The following is a 19,740-nucleotide window of genomic DNA, read 5'->3' on the forward strand; positions in this document are numbered from 1 at the left end:
CTGATAATAACACCACTTTTGAGAAGATAACTAGACTAAAATACCATAAAGAAATAATACTGTACAGTATAGTCAAATAACAGTCGGCTCCTTTGATTTGTTTTTAATTTGCCCTTTTTTATTGAATTATGGGAATGTCATGTTTTGAGACCCAATGGAAGCGAATGAAGACAAGCAGCATCCGTTTCAAAAACCTCGTAATTTTGCAGCTGAAGAAGGAATTTCACAGACTCAAAAGACTTTCATGCAAAAATGTGTAAGTTTCATAAAGGAAACATTAGTGTGCACTTGAGAAATCACACAGATAAAAGTCTATTCTATTTCATTCCGGTGTTTGAATATTATTGCTTCCTCCTAACTTTTCGATATCGGCTAATATCTTGTCATTTCTTTGAATGAGCAACTTTCACTGTACCGCGACTTGCCTGTAAGTTTAAATGACCAGCAGAGGCGCTCGAGCAACCGAAGCAATGACACACATCCGAGTCTAGGAGAAGAAGAGAAGTGAGCGAGGGAAGGGAACATAAACATGAGAAGTGGAACACAGCCGTACATTCTGCTCTAAATCTGCTGTTTCAGACTGAGTACATTCATTTTATCATTTATTAGGAGAAATCTAAATCCAAACGACTAAACGAGTCGGTTCATTTAGTGAATCACTCAGAAATGAATCGACTGATGTTGTTCATCACGCTTGTGAAACCTAAACTCGTTACTGACTGTTTTTCAATTTGTCACAATTTGTGAAGATTATGAGTTGTTTTCATTTCATGTAATGAAAACTGGTAAACAGAGTTTTTAATGCGTGTAAATTATATCTAATGTAAGAGTTAGAGTTTAATTGTTTCTAAATGGTTGTTTGATCAAAACACTTAAAGCTGAATAACAGAGAGTGATTGTGATGATCATCTGCTAAATGAGCAACAACGACCACAATTCACAACTTCAGTCAGTGAAGCTCCCACAGCCGTTCATGAGAGTTTAAATGCTGGGGAATATTCCCATAGGAGAAGAAGAAGCAAGCAGAAGGAATTACTCCAGGAGAAACTACTGACATACTATTGTAAAGATGGAGATTAAGGAGGAACCCTGCAGAATAAAAGATGAAGATACAGAGGAACAAACAGGTTGGTGTTTTTCATGAGGAACATTAAGATGAAAACTCACATATCTTTTTTTGAGATCCAGGCTTAGACTTTTAAGTCTAGTTTTCCTGTAAAGAGCACATTCAAGGCTTTTCAGAGATACCAAATGTTTAGGTTTCACCATTACAACTCCTCCTCTTTGGCTTTAAAATCGACCGACATTGACTGAATGATCAAATTTAGCACTCTTATGTGATATGTTGTAATTATCATTTAAATCTGTGTAATTTTCACAATTGTTTCTTACAAAAAGGCCTTATTTTTTGCAGTGTAAATAATTGTCAGACTCAGCGCATCACCGACAAAACTTTTTTTTTTTAACAGAATTTGCATATTTTTTCAAATTCTATCCTTCAAATACAATGCTATTTTTCATAATATTGGTTTCACTCAAATGGTTATCATTAGGCTCCTGTCTATCTGTGCACGACACCAACTTGCTTAAATGAAGTCAGGTGCGCATCATCAACGTTCATTACTCGTGCGAAAATACTTTCTCAGATCATGAATTCTGCTATTAATAACACAATTTAAAGCGGAATTGTCAAGCGCCAAACAAATCCTCGCTGGTTAAAACATTAAAACAGCGTGCTACTGGAAAAGTGTTCAAAAGCAGCGCATCCACTACAAATATTTCTATTTAAATTAATACATTTTTAATTTAATAATTAATACATATATTTATAAATATAAAGTGTGTCCGTACGGTGCGCACATATTTATGCCTAGATTATTTTTTATAAATCACGATATGTGCGTTGATAATTGCAGCGTTTATACATCTGGCCCCAGGACTTACAGCATGTGTATCAGACATTTTAGGGAGACACAACAACTGAATAGGGAAAGAAATTCAATTGTATATCAATATTTCTATGAAATATGAGATATTCTCATGAAAATGTTGCCAAGTTATTACTCCCATTATAACACTTGTTTTTTTCATTACATATGGCCACAAGAACACATTAATATGCAAATTAAATCAATTGTATAGAATGGGACTACCCGTTTATGGTGATTTTACACATATTGCATAAAGTAAAATAGTTTATCAAATCATACTCTGTTATAAAAATGTATTGGTAAATGAAAAAAGAATGCTGATACATGTCTTATGTCATTTTATTTTCTTAATAACTGAGTCCTGGTGTCCTCTACAGACAAAATATGAATATGAAAAAAATCTCCATTTGTTTCTTATGCTCCAAATAATCTAATGACAAAATTAAAAATAAACTAAATTCACACACAAAGTTCTGGTTCTCAGGAGTATATAACAATACATCTAAAACTAGATACTAGTAGACTCAGTAGTAAACTAGATTTGTGCTAAATTAAGAATTTACTTTTTTTATTATTATTATTCATCCCTTTTTAATTGAATTTTCACAAATGAAGATGGAAATGCAGTGGTTTCAAAGACTGATGAGAATTTCACACAAAAACAGGATTTTTCACCTGTTCTGAGTGTGGACTGTTTTTATGTGCACAAATCAGACCTTAAGAAACACATGAAATCTCACACTGGAGAAAATCTGTTCACAACCTGTGCTCTCGTCTCAGTGTGGAAAGAGTTTCGCTTACAAAAACGTTCTCAAAGATATGCACTTTCATTCTGGAGTGAGATCATTCAGCTGTGATCAGTGTGATAAAACATTTGTTTTTTCATCTAGCTTAAGAAAACACCTTACAACTCATACTGGTGTGAAGTCTCACGTTTGTTCTTTTTGTGGAAAGAGTTTTACACAACTACAGACTTTAAAAGTGCATGAGAGTATTCATACTGGTGTGAGACCTAATGTGCGCTCTGACTGTGAAAAGGCCTTCATTACATCAGGTGCGTTAAAAACAACACCAAAGAAATCATACTGGAGAGAAACCTTATGAGTGCTCTTCATGTTTAAAGAGTTTCACCCTATTATCTAATCTACGGAGACATGAGAAAAAGCGTTGCCTGATGGTGTCTAAGTGAGCAAAGTTTATGTTCTGATAATCACTTTCATGTGAATAGTTACATTTTATCAGGGCTTCTATGCAATATGGACAAGTATGAAATTTGATTTTAGTGATTTCTGAGTCAGGACAAGCATATATGGAAAAAATATTTTTTTCCTTATTCTGTTTCCCTCTATTCCTAAATAAATTTGTCATACAAGCAGAGTTTCTTTCTCTTTCTCTTTTTTTTTTTTTTTTTTTTTTTTTTTTTGCAGCAGCCAAAAGGCCTGTGGATCTTTTATATGTTTAATGTATCAGTGTTACAAATTCAAGGTGCGTATTTGCATTTACATTAAAGGAATAGTTCCCCAAAAATGAAAATTGGGCAGAACCAAGATTTAATGTAAACTCTCCCTGTGTCCCAGTGTCCATACTATCCATCCTTAATAGTCTGTGAGATTAAAATGTGTCCCAAAGTAGTATGTTGAAAAGAGTATGCCAGAAGACCTGTCTTTATGTTAAAAGTGTTCAGAAAACTACAAAACATGACAGATGTGCGCTCGGCGGTTAAGTAGAGAAGATTGGATAAAAGGGTTTGAGTAGGGCTGTGTATTGGCAAGTGGCTCACGATTCGATACATGTCACAATACTATGATATATTGCGATACGATAATTTTATTTTATTTTTTACAAAAATGTAAAAAATAATAGCATAAAAAAAAAATTAACACTTGCTGTGTATCACCTGAGGTATTCTGGTATGTGTATCACATTATATTGATAACTCAGCAGAAAAATAATAACTTCCATTCCAAATTATTAGCAAAGCTATTTGCATTGCACAGTGTCACTGAACCGTGAACACACTGAAATGTTTGAAGTGCATATTATGTTACTGAACACTTAAAATGTAGATGCCACAATTTATAAAACTGAAAAATTAAAGGTGACTTGACTATGCTCTACTACGCTGCAGAAATGTTTAGATATTTGATATTTTGATAACTCATTTGCGACCATATGCCTGAAGCCGGGGTTTTCAACCACACTATACGGCAGCAAACAAATGAAAAGTGTTACCGACTCCGTTTAAAACATGATTTATCATGAAGTATCGATAGCCTACTAGAGGTTGGAATATCGATACACTATCGTGAAAAAAAATATCGCGATAGTTAGCTGTAGGCTATCTATATTTTTGCACAGCCCTAGGTTTGAGTGACTAATAATTAACATTTAAGCTGATAAAAAATATTTAATGTTATCCATCTTATATTTTATCAGCAACAACAATGTGAACTTTTCTAAAAATCTGTTTGGCCATTAACTTTTAAATGCATCATGCATTAATATGAGGAGAGTGTCCGCATTAAAGACCTGCGACTGCGGATCAACCGGTTTCTGTATTTCTCCGATAGGGTAGGAAATTAATTGAAATGTGGAGGATTTTAACTGTGACTACATGATTGACAGGTCAGTTTTCTGTGACAGGATGAGACAGAGCAACCGTTAAAGACGCTATTGAATGACGTGATAGTTTGTCCCAAAGCTGGTCTACTCTTCTGCTACACACTCAAAAGTATGTACTTTTTCTTGACAAAAAGAGTATATACTTTTAGGGCGTAGTATAAGTAGGTGAACTGGGACGCAGCATCAATAATGATGTCTAGCCTGAAAAGAGACCTTTTCTGTTAAGGAGACACACATATTGTGTAGCTGCACGATTAATCCTCTAGTGCTCTAATCATGAACCAGCACCTTGTAGTGCATTTTTAATCAATTCATTCATTGCTATAGGAGAGGATGAATTTTCTAAACTCATTAAATCATCTAAATCGACAACATGCATGTTAGACCCTATCAAGGGCGAAATTGTCAATCACACATTGGGGGGGACAGCTGTGGGACTTGGCGCATGCACACATTTTTTTAATCAAAATAAAATAAAAGTCAGAGTCCGAACACTTACCAGCATACAACAGTCATGCTGTTAAGTGTACTTGAAAAGTACAGAAAATTTTGTACATTTTAAAGGTAAGTTCATTAATCTGGTGCACTTTGAGTCACCCGAATCCACTGTTAAAAATAAATAATCTACCTGCAAACCGCCCGAACCAATGATATTGTCTGATTTAGATATCTGCATCTGATCATCACATTACAACTATTCAAATTCTTAGTGTTAAGCATGATAATATGGTAACATCACACTGACATAGGCTGATTTAAAATGAACATTTATTTAAAATAAAAGTTCTTCCTTTGCCAAAATTATATTTCCTTAATAGCCTAAACAGAGGCTTTACTCAGTTTGGGCCATGCAAATTATGGGAGTTTCCCGGGAGAAATAACAAACCGGGAGGGGTCTGGGAGATAGGGCTAAAAAACGGGAGAAACCCGGGGAAAACGGGAGTGTTGACAGGTATGGCCAAATGTCTGTCAGATTTCGCGCTCCTCTTCTTCTGTTTGGTTTTTCCTAACTTACTGGCGGTGCACGAGCTACTAAAGGTATAGGGAAAACATGACATGGATTTCAGGAGAAATAGGTTTTGTTAATGTATAGTGTAAGGCCAGTCGAATGGATTTGGGAAATGGACCGGCCGGGATTTTATATTTTCGGAGCTGGAAAGAAAGACGTATGCAATCACATCGATATTGCCCGCATAATCATACAGTATGATCAAATATTGGGGGGGACAAATTGTCCTTCTTTGAATATTGGGGGGGACGTGTCCCCCTGTCCCCCCATAGAATTACGCCTATGGACCCTATACCGACTAAGCTACTGAAAGAGATGCTTCCAGAGGTCATAGATCCTCTTCTTAATATCATTAATTCATCTTTGTCATTAGGGTACGTACTATAAACTTTTAAGCTGGCTATGATTTAATCCGCTTGTTAAAAAAACGCAACTTGATCCTACAGAATTAGTCAATTACAGGCCGATCTCGAATCTATCTTTTCTGTCAAAGATACTAGAAAAGGCAGTATCCTCACAACTATGTTCCTATTTAGAAAGAAATGGTATCTGTGAGGATTTCCAGTCAGGATTTAGACCATACCATAGTGCTGAGACTGCTCTTGTTGGAGTTACAAATGATTTGCTCTTATCATCCAATCGTGGTTGTATCTCTCTATTTGTGCTACTGGATCTTAGTGCTGCATTTTATACCATTGACCACAACATTCTTTTAAATAGAAAATTATGTTGGCATTAGTGGAATTGCATTAGCATGGTTTAAATCATACAGATCTGACCGTTATCAGTTTGAAGCAGTAAATGAAGAGATGTCATATCGATCAAAAGTATGGCGTACCACAAGGCTCAGTGCTAGGACCGTTGCTGTTCACTCTGTACATGCTATCCTTCTTCATTCATCATTGGTCTGGTCCCCTGGTATAGAGCTCGACAATATGTTTCCACAATTCTCTATTCTTGGCGATGCTGATGATCACTTTTGTTTCCTCTTCCCTTTCGACATGGGTGAGTGTGACTGACTGCTCTTCGCTGCGTGGAGAGCTATTTGATTCCAGGCTTTTTGGCTTTTGTTGTACTCGTCGATATGTCTCTGGATTTTGTGTCTGAAGGTTAGGCTAGGGGATCCTCGCTTGTTCTTATCACTGACTTCTGAGTGATAGATGGCGTAGATGTGGGCTGGTTCGTCCTCTTCCATGCGAAGGCAGTGGCCCACGAACTCTAGCTATCACTTGCGGATTGTCACGCTGACTGGATGTTGTTTGGTCAGTCTGTAGAGTTCCTTGTTTATCATATGGGCGTCTGCTTGTCTAATTCCCAGCATGGTTCACACTTTCTCACACACACATCCAGTTCTTCCTCTAGAGCTTTCATTAGAAAGTTGCATTAAAGAGCCGAGTCCTGAATTCTATCGTTGACTTGGATGGTGGAGCGGTGAGCAGCTTCTCTCTTTTATGTTTATGAGAGTTGTGTTTTCATTTTATGTAATGAAAGCTGGTAAACAGAGTTTTTAGTGCATGTAAATCATATCTAATGTAAGAGCATTTTAAAATCAGCCAGAGGAGTTGAATTGTTTCTAAATAGTTGTTTGATCAAAACACTTAAAGCTGGATAACTGAGAGTGATTGTAAGTGTGAAGATCATCTGCTAAATGAGCAACAACGACCACAATTCACTCCTTCAGTCAGTGAAGCTCCCACAGCCGTTCATGAGAGTTTAAATGCTGGGGAATATTCCCATCTTCCCACAGGAGAAGAAGCAAGCAGGAGGAATTACTCCAGGAGAAACTACGGACATACTATTATAAAGATGGAGTTTGAGGAAGAACCCTGCAGAATAAAAGATGAAGATACAGAGGAACAAATAGGTTGGTGTTTTCCTTCATTCTCTTTAATGACTGATGAGGAACATTAAGATGAAAACTGACATATAACAATATATATAAAACTAGACACTAGTAGACTCAATAGTAAACTAGATTTGTGCTAAATTTGGACTCCCTGATTTCCTTTATTATTTGTCTGTCTCTAACTGAAAATAAACAAGAATCGGCACACTGCCTATCGGCATAAATCCTTGGGAGCAGAAGTGGCAGTGTGTCGATTCTTGTTTATTTTGAGTTTGATGCCAAAAGGTTTTTTTTTTTTGGATTTGCGCACAATTTCTTTTTGAATTCATATTGCTTCTGTCTCTAACTGAACCCTGGTAATTTAATGTTGATTTTAGACCTGATGGAAGTGAATGAAGACAAACAGCACCAGGTTCGTAAACCTCATAATTTTACAAATGAAGATGGAAACATCATCACACTGACTGAAAAGACTTTCACACAGAAAAGTGCTGGAACAACTGGAGTCAAAGGATCTTTCACCTGCTCTGAGTGTGGAAAGAGTTACATACATAAAACAAACCTTAAGATACACATGAGGATTCACACTGGAGAAAGGCCGTTCTCATGCACTTATTGTGGAAAGAGTTTCTTTCAGATAGGACACTTAAATGTGCACATGAGAATTCACACTGGAGAAAAACCGTTCTCATGCTCTCAGTGTGGAAAGAGTTTCACTCAGAAAAACGTTCTCAGCGATCATCTGCGTTCCCATTCTGGAGTGAGATCATTCAGCTGTGATCAGTGTGATAAAACATTTGTTTTTGAATCAAACTTTAAAACACACCTTAAACTTCACACTGGTGTGAAGCCTCATGTCTGTTCATTTTGTGGAAAGAGTTTTACTAGATTCAATAACTTTAAAAAACACCAGCGAGTTCATACTGGAGAGAAACCATACATGTGTTCACACTGTGGAAAGAGTTTCTCTCAGTTGGGAACCATGAAAGATCATAAGAGAGTTCATACTGGAGAGAAACCGTACAAGTGTTCACACTGTGGAAAGAGTTTCTCTCATTCAGGAAGCCTGAAAGATCATAAGAAAGTTCATAATGGAGAGAAGCTGCACTAGTGCTCTTCATGTGGGAAGAGTTTCACCAGTTTATCCGATATACACATTCATATGAAAAGCATTGCCCGAAGGTGTTAAATGATAAAAGTTAATGTTCTGATCTATAACTTTCTGGTAAATAAGTTTGATTTTTCTCATGGTTTCTACACAATATCGATGGTGAAGCGGTGGATTCTGCAATGTATATCCTTTGAGTGATTTTTAATGAGTGATTTGTAATCAAGTTATTAATCAATGTTTATCCTTCTACATATTAAATTATTTAAATGACTTCTTCAAGCTTATGAGATTAACATTGTTATGGAATTGCATGTCTGTTCACTGGAACATGCTTTCTCCATGTTTGTCAGAGAGACACCCAACATGTGTTAACATTGACTCTTCTAGGTCACCGGGGTCGTCTACATGACCAGTTCTTATTTAAAGCATTTACTTTACTTTTCATCTCCAATCTCTAGAGAATAATGATGAATATTGTCTGAACCTCTTACTAAGAGAAAGTATATAGTATCAGTATGTTTTGGGAACATTTTCTGCAATTGATTTTATCTCTGAATCCTCCTGATCTTCAGTCATCATCTGGGCCCGGTTTTTCAAAAGTAATCCACTAGGATTTTGGATAACGGATTGGATCAAATCTTGAAAATGGGTTTTTCAAAAGAAAAAACGGATTACATAATCGGATTAGATCACGTAATCCAATCTTGGTTTTGATCCGGATCAAACCTTTAGTTTGGGTTTTTCAGAACTTTTTTGTAGGATTTGGATCACTTTGATCCAAAAAATCTGGATTAAACTGATCCCATCAGAAGGGTGGATTCAGCGTGGATTTCATGCCCAAAATGTAATGAAAACTTTAAAAATTTATCAAATAATACTATATTTGGATCATGCAGTATCTTACAAGATATCCTATTTATTCATAAGGTTTTAATTTTATTTGTTCATCCGTCAGGCTACAGTGATTAGGTAGGCTTTAACGTATTCAGCCTTTCAGTATAGGCCTACAGCAAAGTAGAAAGAGTTTGGCCTCATAAAATAATCCCCCAAACAGCTGTCAAAATTGACCAAAAACAATAAATTTTATTCTGTCACTAATTGATATATATATTCATCACAATCGAAAATATTTTAGTTTTTAGAAAATTTATTAGTGATGCATGCAATGATTACAGAATAACCAAAAAAAAAAAATGCAAAGAATGGCAATCTGATTTTTGAAATCCAAAACAAATCCAATTCAGAAATAGTGTCTAACTATTGCGTCCCTAGTTTTTTTTAAATGTGTGTGTTTTCATTTCAAATAAAAATAAACTTATATTGACCCCACACTGGCTATTCTACTTGTTGCTCTTTACATATCTATAGTTCTACATTGTGATTTCCTATCCTGTTTGAGCACTGGTTATCCAGATTTGGTGATCCTGAAAAGTTCCTATCCGGATCAGATTGATCCAATCCGATGTTGCTTTGAAAAACTGGCTCAAAAGTAAGATGGATTACGTGATCACGGATCGCAAAAAAAGGATTACTAAATCCGGATCAATTTTATCCGGATTAAACCTTTTGAAAAACCGGGCCCTGGTCTTCGGGTCTTAACTGTAAATTCCCCTACAATCTTCATTTATGTTCTACAGAAGAAATGAGTTATACAGGTTTGATATGACATGAGGGAGTGTAAATGATGACAGAATTTTTATTTTTGGGTGAACTATCACTTTAATACCCATTATAAAACCATAAATCTAATGGCATTATTTATGTAATTGTAATTGCAGTGTAAATGCATTCATGCCTCTGAGCTGCAATAAAGCGTCTGTAAATGCATCTAATTACCAATTAAGATGCAGCTTCTGTAAAAAATCATGGTCATTGTAGCCTAAAACTTTGTGTGATAAATTCTATGTTAAATGAAATTAGATATTTCTTTCTAAAGCTACTTTTTATTATGTATATTTGTTGAGAAGTTGTATGTCCCTAAGCTTCAAGGTGCAAAGCATGTGCCACAACCCTTTTAGCTTGTTAATTTTCCTATTAACTTCTAGCTCCACCCACCTGATCTCAAGCAAATTAGGACACTATCAGGCTTTCTGATATTTATCAGGCAGATATTTCTGGTACTGGAAGGAGGATGAGTCTGAGGAAGAGCCAGAGGAGTTGGAATTGTCCACGGAGGGAGACATTCAGGAGGACATTCCACACCCTTACTCACCTGTCGTATCTGAGAGAGTGCAAAGCCCTGATGTTGAACACCCACATACCTCTCCAATAGCTCCCATTCCTGATACTCAGACTGCACTCCTACAGCAATTGACCTATGGCTAAGCCACGCCCCCAAATGCGATGAGCCAATCACAGTGCGCATAGCTAACCCAATACACTCGGACATTCTCTGCTTCCACGTCCATTGAAATGCATTGCAGTTAGTCTGTTTTCATTTGTTTTTATATGTTTTTTCTTGTCATTTTAAGTTTAAAATGGTCAAACGGTGTGCATGGGGTACATGCAACTCCGACACTAGGTATCCTGAGAGGCTGGGCGACGGTGTGTATTTTTTACCCTTTCCCAAGCCACATCTCAACCGAGATAAGTGTCTGCTCTGGATTAAGTTATGCGGTAACGTTAGACCACAACACCAACTAAACGTAGATAAATTAAACAAGGATGTCTACATCTGTTCTAAGGTAAGTCAACAACGTATTTGAACGTTATCTTTAACATCTGTAACGTAACGTTAGGCTAACATATGTTTTTATGTTTCCACTGTTCGCTCGCGCCCGCGCCTCTCTCTCTCTGACACACACACACACACATTCCAGCATTGCAATCTTGACATCGCAGCCTGTTCATTATGCTGCGTTCACACCAAACGCGAATAGAGCGTCAAATTCGCGTCTTTGCATTGACTTTGTATGTAATCTACTCGCGCAAATAACACGCCATAGCATTTACACTGTGACCTGTAAATCTTTGTCTGGAGCTAAAGCTTTTCGTCGACCTACTCAACAATAAAATGATTAATATAACCCTCCAATGCATAGTTAAGGCCCTTTTGGTAACTTCGAGATGATATATAATCTTTCTGGCTCCAAAAATCATCAATTGCCTCCTGTGAAATGTCTCCTACTGTGACAGCTGCCATAGCGCCTGTTACCGAATGTTGACTGTTTGTCCGGGTGAGTGGAGGGGGCGTGGCTTAGCCATAGGTCAATTGGTAGAAGAATTAAGAAATCAGGGTAGATTAATCCAGCAGTGCATGCTTAGGAGCCTGACTCTGGGACCGATGGGTACCTCTGTGTACCAGTGGGTACACGGGCCCGTACCGATGGGTACTTGGCGGCCCCCAGCCCCCGGTGGTGGCCCCCGCCCGATTCTGATCCCCTGGTGTCACGCCCGTGACCCCACTGATTCGCCACGTGCGCTTTTTTTACGCACTTTGTGCCTTTTTCACAACTTTTGCACCGATTGGTATGCGGCCGGTCACACTCTGACTCAGGCGTCCCCCGGGCCTCTGCTTTTTGTGCCGGGTCTCGCTGCCTCCGGCCTCGGTCGGTGTCTCTCTGTGGTGGCGGACGGGAATTTCGACAAAACAGCCGCCCCTCACGTTTTTACGACATTCCACTCTCCCGGGCATACCCATGGGTAATTGCTGACCACTCCTTTGGGGTGAGCAGTGTGAGGATTTTCAAATCAACACAAATCAGCATAGGTGTCATCACAGTGAGCGCTTAGGCTCATTGTTGGCCGCCCGCTTCGAACCCGTTTCGTTTGCTCACTTTTTTGGGACTTCCGCGGGTACCCATGGGTCATTTAACACCCTTGCGCTGCGGCAAAAATGTGAGGATTTTAAAATCAACACATGTATCGTCACAGTGAGCGCTAAGGCTCATTGTTGGCCCTCTGCTTCGAATTCATTTCGTTCTCTCACACTTTTGGGATTCCAGCGCATGGGGGGTACATGGGTACCATGGGTCATTTAACGTGCTTGCGCTGTGACGCAAGAGTGAGTGGCGTACGGAATTGCTAAAATCTCACTTAAACCAGCGACTCAGGTCTTCAGGCCCGTATCTGGACGCTCGCTTCAGATTCCTTTTGCTCTCTCACTCTTTTGGGATTCCCTCATGACTGTACCCATGGGTGCATTAACGTGCTTGCGCTGTGACACAAGGGTGTGCGGTGTATTTGGATTTTATGGGATTGTGGTAATAATTGGATAATAATTGCAACTAATGTTTGCAATTATTATGTGCAAACATTAGTTTAACACCAAACATTATGTAAAACATTAGATGTTTTAACTGGTAATAATTGCATACCTAACTGGCTATTCTTTTTATTCTTTATTTTATTTTAAAAGGGACAATGCACATTTTCTTTATTAGTCTTCAGACAAGTCTTCAGATTAACATTTTCTTAATTTTCAGCAGACTGATCCTGACTAAAGTCATCAGAGATGTTTTACTGATATGTTGCGTAGTTTTTTTTTAAGTATAAAAAGATTTCATTGCTTTTCTTTTTAAGTTATTTTGGGACCCTTGCCATTAACTGCCATTCTATCTAATATTTCTAATCTATCTATCTATAAACTACTTTAAACTTCAAGCTTTTAAAACTTTTAAAACTCTATTTATTTATTTATTTCTTACTAATATTTCTTTCTTTCATTCTAACTCCAAAATAAATTCAAAATTTGACAGTTGGAAAGGCCCATTAGCTGCCATTCTATGTACTATTTCTGTTAGTTCCCAGCATGCTTTGCATATGTTAGAATTAAGTGGGTTTTTTTTGGAGAAAATTAGAAAAGGGGAGGACTTGATAGTGTGCAATTGTGTTTAATGTTCAATTACATTGGAATTATTAGAACCATTTAAATTACAGTGGGTTACCATTGTGGAGAAGAGTTGAGCATTTTGTTTGCTATAAAATAAATAATCAAAATCTGGCACTGACTGGCATCATTTATAAACTGCTGGTGGGGGAAAGTGTTAATAATTTGACTTTATACTGAATAATTGCACTGGTACTAATAAAAGAAAAAAATAAATTAAACAATAGGTTAAGGGAAATTGTATTTTATTTACAACTTTAATCAAAGGTTACATTACAACAAAATATAGTGAAGAGAACTATTTACAATAACAAAACTAAAGCAGAAATAACAAATAAATAGTTGGACGGCCGAGAAGAGGGCAAGGAAATCTATGCTTCGGATGCTAACGCTCCCACTGCCCCAGTGTTAGGGAAGCCTGTGGAGCATTACGAAACATGCATAAGGATCCCTGCGTGCCCTTTTTGGAGGCGGCCCGTCAAGAGACACAGGGCAAGACAGCGTGTCAGAAGCATCCACCCTCTGCTCTCTGCTCGTGGACGCACCAGACCCATGTCTACAAGAAATAAACAATAAAGAAAGTGCCAATGAATGACTGCTTTGAGTAGCAACATTACAAATAATAATCATCTCGTTCATTAGATTTCATATTGCTTACCGTGTTTTTCCAGCAATCTGCTCAACCACACGCTGCGCCAGCAATGCGTCTGTAGGAGTTCTCATACGGTAGTGCTTCTCGGCTGTTTCCGGGGTGTGTCCCAACAGCCGAGCCACCGTATTCCACTCCACCTCCAGCAGGTTCTTAGCAGCCGTCTCAAAGGCCATCCGGGCGTCACCGCTGCTCACTGCTGGAATGTTGTATCTAGAACACAGGGCAACATTAGAATGCAAAATAACAAGCGGACCATGTGCACATTTGTGTACTTTAGATTGAGTAAAAAGATTATACAAATATGCATAAATGTCACTTACTTGGCATGGAGTCTTTTTAGGTCATTACAGGGGTTGTAAATTGGCCTCCCTGTGCTAGAAACAAAAAAATGACCCCCTGCCGTTGCGTCGTCCCCTGACCTGAGACCCTGGAGCATCACCGGCCGAATTTGGTCAAAGTACAGGTCAAACCACTGGGAAAAAGAAATAAATACATTTAAAAACACACGCACACACGCACACACACACACAGTTATAATGTAATTTTGAATACAAACGTACATGTTCCTGGTCAACGGTCAGAGGAACTTGGGCGACTTGTGATGCGGCCGTTTTGTGCTCCTTTACCGCCACACACGAGCCGTTCTGTATGCGGGTTCTCCCCTGCCATTCCTCAACCTGCAAACACACAGTTGTGCACATTCGATGACAGGTCTTACTAATAATCAAAAGGTACACACACATCTGTGAACCACAAGAGATCAGGAGGCATTGATGAAATAAAATAAAAATAAAAAAGGTTACTAAAATACACTTACGGTCATGTTGGTAACAACACCGGGCCACTGGAGGAGCTTGAGCATAACGATGGCCTCCAAATAATAGAGGACCAGCAGGCAGTCATTCTTATCAAGGGTCTCTCCGGAAACGGCTTCTGGACCCTGGAGTTTCCCCATAACCGTCAGGAAATCCATACGAGCCACATCGAGGATAACCACACAGTCTCCCGGCAGCTTCTCTTTTCCGTAACCATGGTGCCTGAGAAATAAAATAAGATGATGAGCTCACCTGCAATTTCCGTTTAATAGATAAAAAGGGAGTGAAAAAAATCATTAAAAAACATACCGTTTTTGTGTCAACTCTTTGTTGACTTTCTTAGACACACCAGCCCGTATGCCGTCCAAAGGAATGCTAAAGTATTTACAGTCCCTGAATAGACTTTTGTCCTTGCTGTGGATGCTGGTGGAAGTAATGATGTACTTCATGAACCTTAAAGAGAGAGAAAGAAATGGTTGTTACAGCCTTTCTGATAATTATCAGTTGACAGTTACATGATGTGTTTGTTACGTTACACAGTACTGACCTCTTGAGACTTTTCCAGTAGTTGAGCACTGTCTGCGTGGAGAGTTGAGTGTGCGTGAGTACATTAAAATACTCTCGCACCTTCTCCACCTCTCTAACAAACGACAGGCTCGGCTCATTTGGGTCCATGAAATACATGAACCTGGAGACATTTTCCACCTGTAATTATACATTACACATTAAAATCTGCAGGGCTGAATGTAAAACAGGAAGTACACGTATTACTTAATATTACACAGTACTTGAATATATAATTACACTGTAACAATAGGCGCGTTTCCATTACAGATTTGCGCAAAACTTTTACGATTTTTTTCTAAATATCAATAAAAAAACCTATTGCGAAATGACGCCGTTTCCATTAACCGATGTTATGAGACTAAACGTCATTTTTTCCTCTCGCAATAAGTCATTACAAAAATCATGGCAACGGACGTTGGTAGGTTTATATATATATATCACAGCCACGTACCGCACTAGACATTATTATTATTAATGGAAGGAAACGTAGGCTTGTTATCCAAGCATTAATGGCAAGGAAAGACCCTACTGTGAGCGGCTCATATGAGGTGTTTCTGGGTTTTTCTCACTCATATCTGCTTCGAGGTCTTGATTGTGGCATTTCTTAGAGGTCCAGTATTCAGTATTTCTGTCATTCTTTTGTCTTTTATGAATTTAATAAAGAACTCTGTCTCGTATTCTGTCCAAACACACCGCGCCTTCTATAAATGGGAGTTTTTGCGAAATTTACGTGTTTCCATTGGGCGTATTTTCAATTCGTAATTTCAATTTGCGCAATTTGAAGGGTAATGGAAACGCGGCCAATGACACCTTAAAATAAAGTGTAACCTATTTTTTCTTAAAATTTATTTATTTATTTTTCTATGTGTGTGCATGACATATAAATGTATTTTTTCTTTTAAAATTACCTCTTGTTTGCTCCTCCTGTTGCCCAAGTCCACGCGCAAATAGTGGAAAAATCCCTCAAGAAGGGGGTGTTTGATGGAGTGCTTCTTATAGAGGCCTTTTTTTACCATTTCCAACCGAACATCAGAGGTCCACCTCGGTCCCCCAGTGCTGCAAAATAAAAATAAACCAGGTGGTCAAATGAGTGTATATGTTTTCAAGAGTAATCATGTCCAATCTCTGCATATGCTCTCTGTGAAGGATGATGTGAAACTTTACCTCTGATAGGATTCGCCAGAGCTCTCTTCAGAAGCTGTCTCGTGTTCTGGCTCCACAGGTCGCTCGCTCTCAGCATCCCTCGAGGAGCTCTGAGGAACGGAAGATGGCGCAGGAAGGAGTGGAGGTATGTTCCTCACCACCAAGCCCTTCTTTTCCATTTCCTCTAACAACCTAAGAAAAGAAAAACAGTGAATACACACACATTTGATGGAATATTGAGTATTGTACTGCAACAGGACAAAGCAGTGAGGCATAAAGATAAGCTACACACCTAGCAAGAGGATCAGCCGCTCCCAAAATGTCCCGAATCTTCTGGTATTCCCAGAATCGCCCGGTGTGGGTGAATTCGGCCATTTCCTTTTTCGCCTTGATCACAGTGGCTTGGATGTCGTCCTCAGAGCTTCCGAGCATGCACGCCGTCCTCAGATGCCCAGGAAGAGTGCGCGGCGCCTTCTTACAGTGAGGGCAGAGGAAGTAAATCCTGCTGTGGAACGCACTGTATGAACAAACAAACAATAAAAGGTTATTTTACTACATACAAGTTCAATGAAATGTAGTCAGCGTGTCATATGAGCATAGTAAAGAAGCACCACTTTTCAAAAACAACCACAAAAATATTTTTACAAAATGTAAAAAGTTCAAACATGTTTATTCATTAAACTTCCTCAAAGTGAACAGGGGTTAAATGAAAAATCAATACAAGTATAACAATATTAACTTTATATTCATAAAATTAGTGTGTCTTTGAACAGTTAGAAAACATTTTGTAAAATCAGACACCACTACTATCCACAATTGGCAAAGGGAGATTGAAATTTGATTTATCTCTTCAGAAAACAACAACATACATAATATTTATCTAGTAAATGATTATTGATTTTTAAGACTTTTTAGATGTCTGGAATGGCAACAACATTAACAGACACCAGTATCCCCAATAAAGCATTAATGTTAAAGGTATATGTGAAAAATCAGTTAGGTCTTTTAACAAACAAAGACAAGGCAGATTTACCCAATACACCTAATATATAGGAATCACTTACCCTTCAGAAGCCATTTCAAGTTCTTTTAGAAAAAAGCAGCGAGCTCCAGATGACTCTGTTCGACTCAAAGGATGTCCTCCAACTGAATTTTTTTAACACAGTGGCTTCAGCAGACCCATAGATAAACCTGAGTCTGTATTCAAACTAGCCAATGAGGTTGCAGCGTCACACACACCCCTGTGCAGGCGATGATGGGCCATTTAGGCCTGTGGCTAGGTGAAAAACTGTTTTTTTCTATGGCTTACCCCAGCCCCATGAAGAGGTGTGAATTGCCCTTTAATCTGGTTAAATCTAGTTTAGGGTCAGGGATGTTTAGGGACATATTTTGTAACACTATAAACTATCATTCAAAAGTTTGGGCTGAGTCATTGTTTTATTTCTTTTTTGGAATAAATGAATAATAGTAAGCAAGTAAATGTTAAATTGATTAAAAAAGTGATAGTAAAGATTTATATTGTTAGCAAAGATTTCTTGTTTTGAATAAATGCAGTTCTTTTTATTTTTATACCCTCACATTAGTTTACAATAGTTACATTTAAATCTTAGGACTTTACATGCATGTAATATATAAATAAAAATGGAACTTAGTTAAAATATATCAATATAAAATACCCACATGTATCCATATATACTTTAAAACTCTCTGTTTGCCTTATATAGCTAAAAATCACCCTTTTTTATAGAATGCTGTATTTCTGATCAAATAAATGCAGGCTTTCAAATAAAAATAATAAATCTGGCATGAAGACTCTTTGTGTTTAATAATAGTAATAATAGCATATATTTTTTTGTTTTTCTTTTATTCAGTGTGTGCGCAAAGACATAATGAGTGACAGCGGTGTGGTGACGTCAGGAGCTAGCGATGTGGCAAGTAGAAATAAGACACTTGTGGTAATAATTCACATTTCATTGTTTTTTTTGTTTTTTTTATGTTTTTTTCTTCCCCCAGGCAACAACCGAGATTATAAGCCGCACTGTGAGTACACTTGTCATTAAACAGTGCATCTGTTTTTAGACAGAGATTATCGTATGATGTGCAGTTGGACAGATGTTGTATTGTGTTATTTTGCAGGACAGCGAGCACTTCCTCTTCAGAGGAGTTTATATTAGGAGGAGGTCATATTCCTGACTGAATTACAAAGAAAAAATGTTAAAAAATGTAAAATTGAGAAAGAAAAAAGACTGCATGCACACTGGATGCACAAAAGAGCAATAGTTTTTTTCCAAAGAATTGAGTGAGAGGTCGTTTTACAGCAGTTATTTTACATAATCATCTCAGCGCTGAAATGATAATGGGCCAAAAATGGGCCATCATCATTAGGGCTAGGATCATCTGAAAAACTGTTTTTTTTTTAATGGCTGGCATTCATATTAATACAAACCAGTATTTCAGGGTTACTAAAGGTTACCTCTAACCCTAACCCATGATGGGGGCTATTCACACCTGTGCAGGGGCCACTGTATGCTGAGACCTGATTGGCTGTTTTGAATAAAAGACTTTCTGATACCTTAGTCTGCTGGCAAAAAATAGCCAGTTTGTTCCAAAGATTTGAGTGAGAGGTCATACAGGATCATCTGGAGATCATCTTTGCCTGTGATCGTGAAAAGTTGCAAAAGAGGTGCATCTCAAACACTGTGTGGTCTTTCCATCAGGAATCATACTTTAACTCTATTGGATACTTTTGTTTGACTGCTGTTGCAATGGCTGAGCAAGCTCAGAAGAGGTTTGTTTCTTAACTGTATTTGCTTGTGTTATTTGTGTTTCATTCAGAGGATGTTTCCTTCATTTGGAGAATTATTTTATTCAAGAATAATCAGTGTAGGTCAGAAGTCATTGTGGTTACATTTGATTTGGGGGTTTTATCTCACCTTTGATGTGGTTGTGGTATATAAAAAATTCACAGACAACATATGTTCACATTCATGGCACAATTCAAACGGGACCAGAAAATAATTATTTTCTGCCATTCACTTGCATTGACGATTTTTCAACCTAGAGGTCCAGCGGGGTTTTACGGAAGGGGCGGGACTTACCAGCTCTATACCTACCTTTTCCGTTTTGTCTGACTTGTTGTGTTTTCTGACTTGCTAATTTGTTTTCAGATTTGTCGTTGTGTTTTCTGATTGTTATTTTGTTTTTGGAATTGTGTTT

The 19,740-nt window shown here is 37.9% G+C and overlaps 2 protein-coding genes across 3 annotated transcripts; one reads left to right on the top strand and one right to left on the bottom strand.

The window, feature by feature from the left end:
* Nucleotides 1-464: 464 nt before the first annotated feature.
* LOC311276749 (uncharacterized protein) lies at nt 465-9,701 on the top strand. Of its 2 annotated transcripts, XM_084386622.1 has the most exons (5): nt 465-584; nt 1,008-1,127; nt 7,310-7,426; nt 7,786-7,820; nt 7,893-8,796. In XM_084386622.1, exons 2-5 carry the CDS (start codon nt 1,070-1,072, stop codon nt 8,517-8,519), a joined length of 837 nt encoding a protein of 278 aa, XP_084242748.1. In that variant the 5' UTR covers nt 465-584; nt 1,008-1,069; the 3' UTR covers nt 8,520-8,796. The 2 variants fall into 2 exon arrangements, with proteins under 2 accessions (XP_084242748.1, XP_084242747.1); XM_084386621.1 differs by having other exon boundaries at nt 7,786-9,701.
* A 2,784-nt stretch (nt 9,702-12,485) lies between these two features.
* On the bottom strand, nt 12,486-18,736 carry LOC311277611 (uncharacterized protein). Its single transcript, XM_084387984.1, has 10 exons — nt 16,817-18,736; nt 16,546-16,716; nt 16,290-16,437; nt 15,362-15,519; nt 15,124-15,267; nt 14,817-15,036; nt 14,560-14,676; nt 14,320-14,471; nt 14,006-14,209; nt 12,486-13,903 (listed from the first exon to the last, which is right to left on the bottom strand). Exons 1-10 carry the CDS (start codon nt 16,954-16,956, stop codon nt 13,756-13,758), a joined length of 1,602 nt encoding a protein of 533 aa, XP_084244110.1. The 5' UTR covers nt 16,957-18,736; the 3' UTR covers nt 12,486-13,755.
* Between the last annotated feature and the right edge of the window lie 1,004 nt (nt 18,737-19,740).

Source organism: Rutilus rutilus (assembly GCF_951802725.1).
Source record: "Rutilus rutilus genome assembly, chromosome: 18".
In the NCBI taxonomy this organism is placed as follows: domain Eukaryota; kingdom Metazoa; phylum Chordata; class Actinopteri; order Cypriniformes; family Leuciscidae; genus Rutilus; species Rutilus rutilus.